A 1,821-nucleotide genomic window follows, 5' to 3' on the forward strand; every position below is an offset into this window, starting at 1 on the left:
GCAATTCTCCTGCCTCAGCCTCCCTAGTAGCTGGGATTACAGGCGCACACCAGCACGCCCGGCTAATTTTTTTTTTCTTTTTTTTTTTTTTTTTTGTATTTTGAGTAGAGACGGGGTTTCTCCACGTTGGCCAGGCTGGTCTCGAACTCCTGACCTCAGGTGATCCACCTGCCTCGGCCTCACAAAGTGCTGGGATTACAGGCATTGGCCACTGTACCTGGCCTAAACTCAGTTTTTAAACAATATTTTAAACACTTGTTTGGGGGTAGTTATTACTTATTTTCTAATAAAGAATATGTTTTAAAACATAATTTATATATAAGATATATTTTAATTCTATTCTTGTCCTTGATTTATAGTATTTGCCTTTATTGCAAGGGAAGTCCTTAGGCATGATTTTTGAGAAAAGAAGTACCCGAACAAGATTGTCTACAGAAACAGGTAAGTCCACTGCCAAATTCACACTTGTGTTAAAGAGAGGGATCGAGGGTGAAAACTTTGGAGGGGTAACCGAATGCGGGGATTTGTCTGCCTCTAACAACCACAAAGAAAAAAAAAACATTTTTTACTGGGAGCAGCAGTGCAAGCCTGTGGATGAGATTTCCAGTTCTCATAGAAGCTGCAAGCAGAAAAATTAGCTTCATCTATAAGAATTCCATAAGGAACTGAGTAGAAGTTCCATATAACTCTTTATGTTCAGAAAATAAATGTAGGTGGGCACACATTTTCAGGCCTCGAACTCAGTGGGTAGGAAATGTGTCTATTTTTCTAGCATGTCAAGAACATTTCCTTGTGTGTCTCAATTCTGCTAGATGGTGGAAATTCAATCTTTGCAATGTTAGGCAATCCTCAGTTGTTTCATGGTTTATTTTGTCCATTTTGGGTCTCCTCTCCATTTCCCCACAGCCATGGTTAAATCATGGAGAGTATCTGAATGTCAAGACATGTAGGGCTATGGGGATCCGGTCCTTGGTCATTAGAACATCATCATCAAATGTCCATGCTGGGTTCTGTTGGGACTTCTATATTCCCATTGGATCTTGGCTGTCTCCTACTTACTGCAAGGTTTGCTTCACTCTCATTAAAAGACCTGATATTGAGACAACCAAGTATAAAGAGGTCACTGGAGAACTTCCAGCCGGCCTGCACACTGGGAGGAGTGCACACGGGGGTGAAGCCTCAGGAAGTTCGCACCATTTGCAGCGGGGAAGAGCTGGCCTCTCCTGTTCCGAGGTGGAACCTGGGATTCAATCTGAGAGGCAGGAAGACTACTAGCAGGACTCTTGCTCTTTTGAGAGTCCCTATTTTCCCTTTTTTCTCTTTTCACCCGATAAACCCTACTCTTCTCACCCTTCAAAGTGTCTGTGAGCCTAATATTTCATGGTTGTGTGACAGTGACCCCATTACAACAATGTATCTCGTGGTTTCATTCTCTCAACCTCTTAGCAGCTCTCCAAGACACATTAGGCACAGAGGTACTACAAGGCTGCCTCTACTGTATTGTTTCTTCCTCTTGCTGGGTGCCAGGGAGCTCTACAACATTTATTGCCTTCTAGAGGTCTGTCTTAAAAGCAAGACAGGGCTGGGCGCGGTGGCTCACGCCTGTAATCCCAGCACATTGGGAGGCCGAGATGGGTGGATCACGAGGTCAGGAGATCGAGACCATCCCGGCTAACATGGTGAAACCCTGTCTCTACTAAAAATACAAAAATTAGCCGGGCGTGGTGGCGGGTGCCTGTAGTCTCAGCTACTCGGGAGGCTGAGGCAGGAGAATGGCATGAACCCGGGAGGCGGAGCTTGCAGTGAGCTGAGATCGAGCCA

At 44.9% G+C, this 1,821-nt stretch overlaps 1 protein-coding gene across 1 annotated transcript in view; it reads left to right on the plus strand.

Annotated features, from left to right (window-relative positions):
- Window positions 1–1,821, plus strand: part of OTC (ornithine carbamoyltransferase) — a gene marked incomplete at its 5' end in the record, with an annotated part of 59,252 nt that overhangs the window by 6,605 nt on the left and 50,826 nt on the right. Inside the window, one exon of the mRNA XM_011980197.1 lies at window positions 360–441. Coding sequence (XP_011835587.1) covers window positions 360–441 — 82 coding nt within the window. The remainder of the gene's footprint in view (window positions 1–359; window positions 442–1,821) is intronic.

The sequence above is a fragment of the Mandrillus leucophaeus genome, unplaced genomic scaffold, assembly GCF_000951045.1.
Source record: "Mandrillus leucophaeus isolate KB7577 unplaced genomic scaffold, Mleu.le_1.0 Scaffold209, whole genome shotgun sequence".
Taxonomy (NCBI): domain Eukaryota; kingdom Metazoa; phylum Chordata; class Mammalia; order Primates; family Cercopithecidae; genus Mandrillus; species Mandrillus leucophaeus.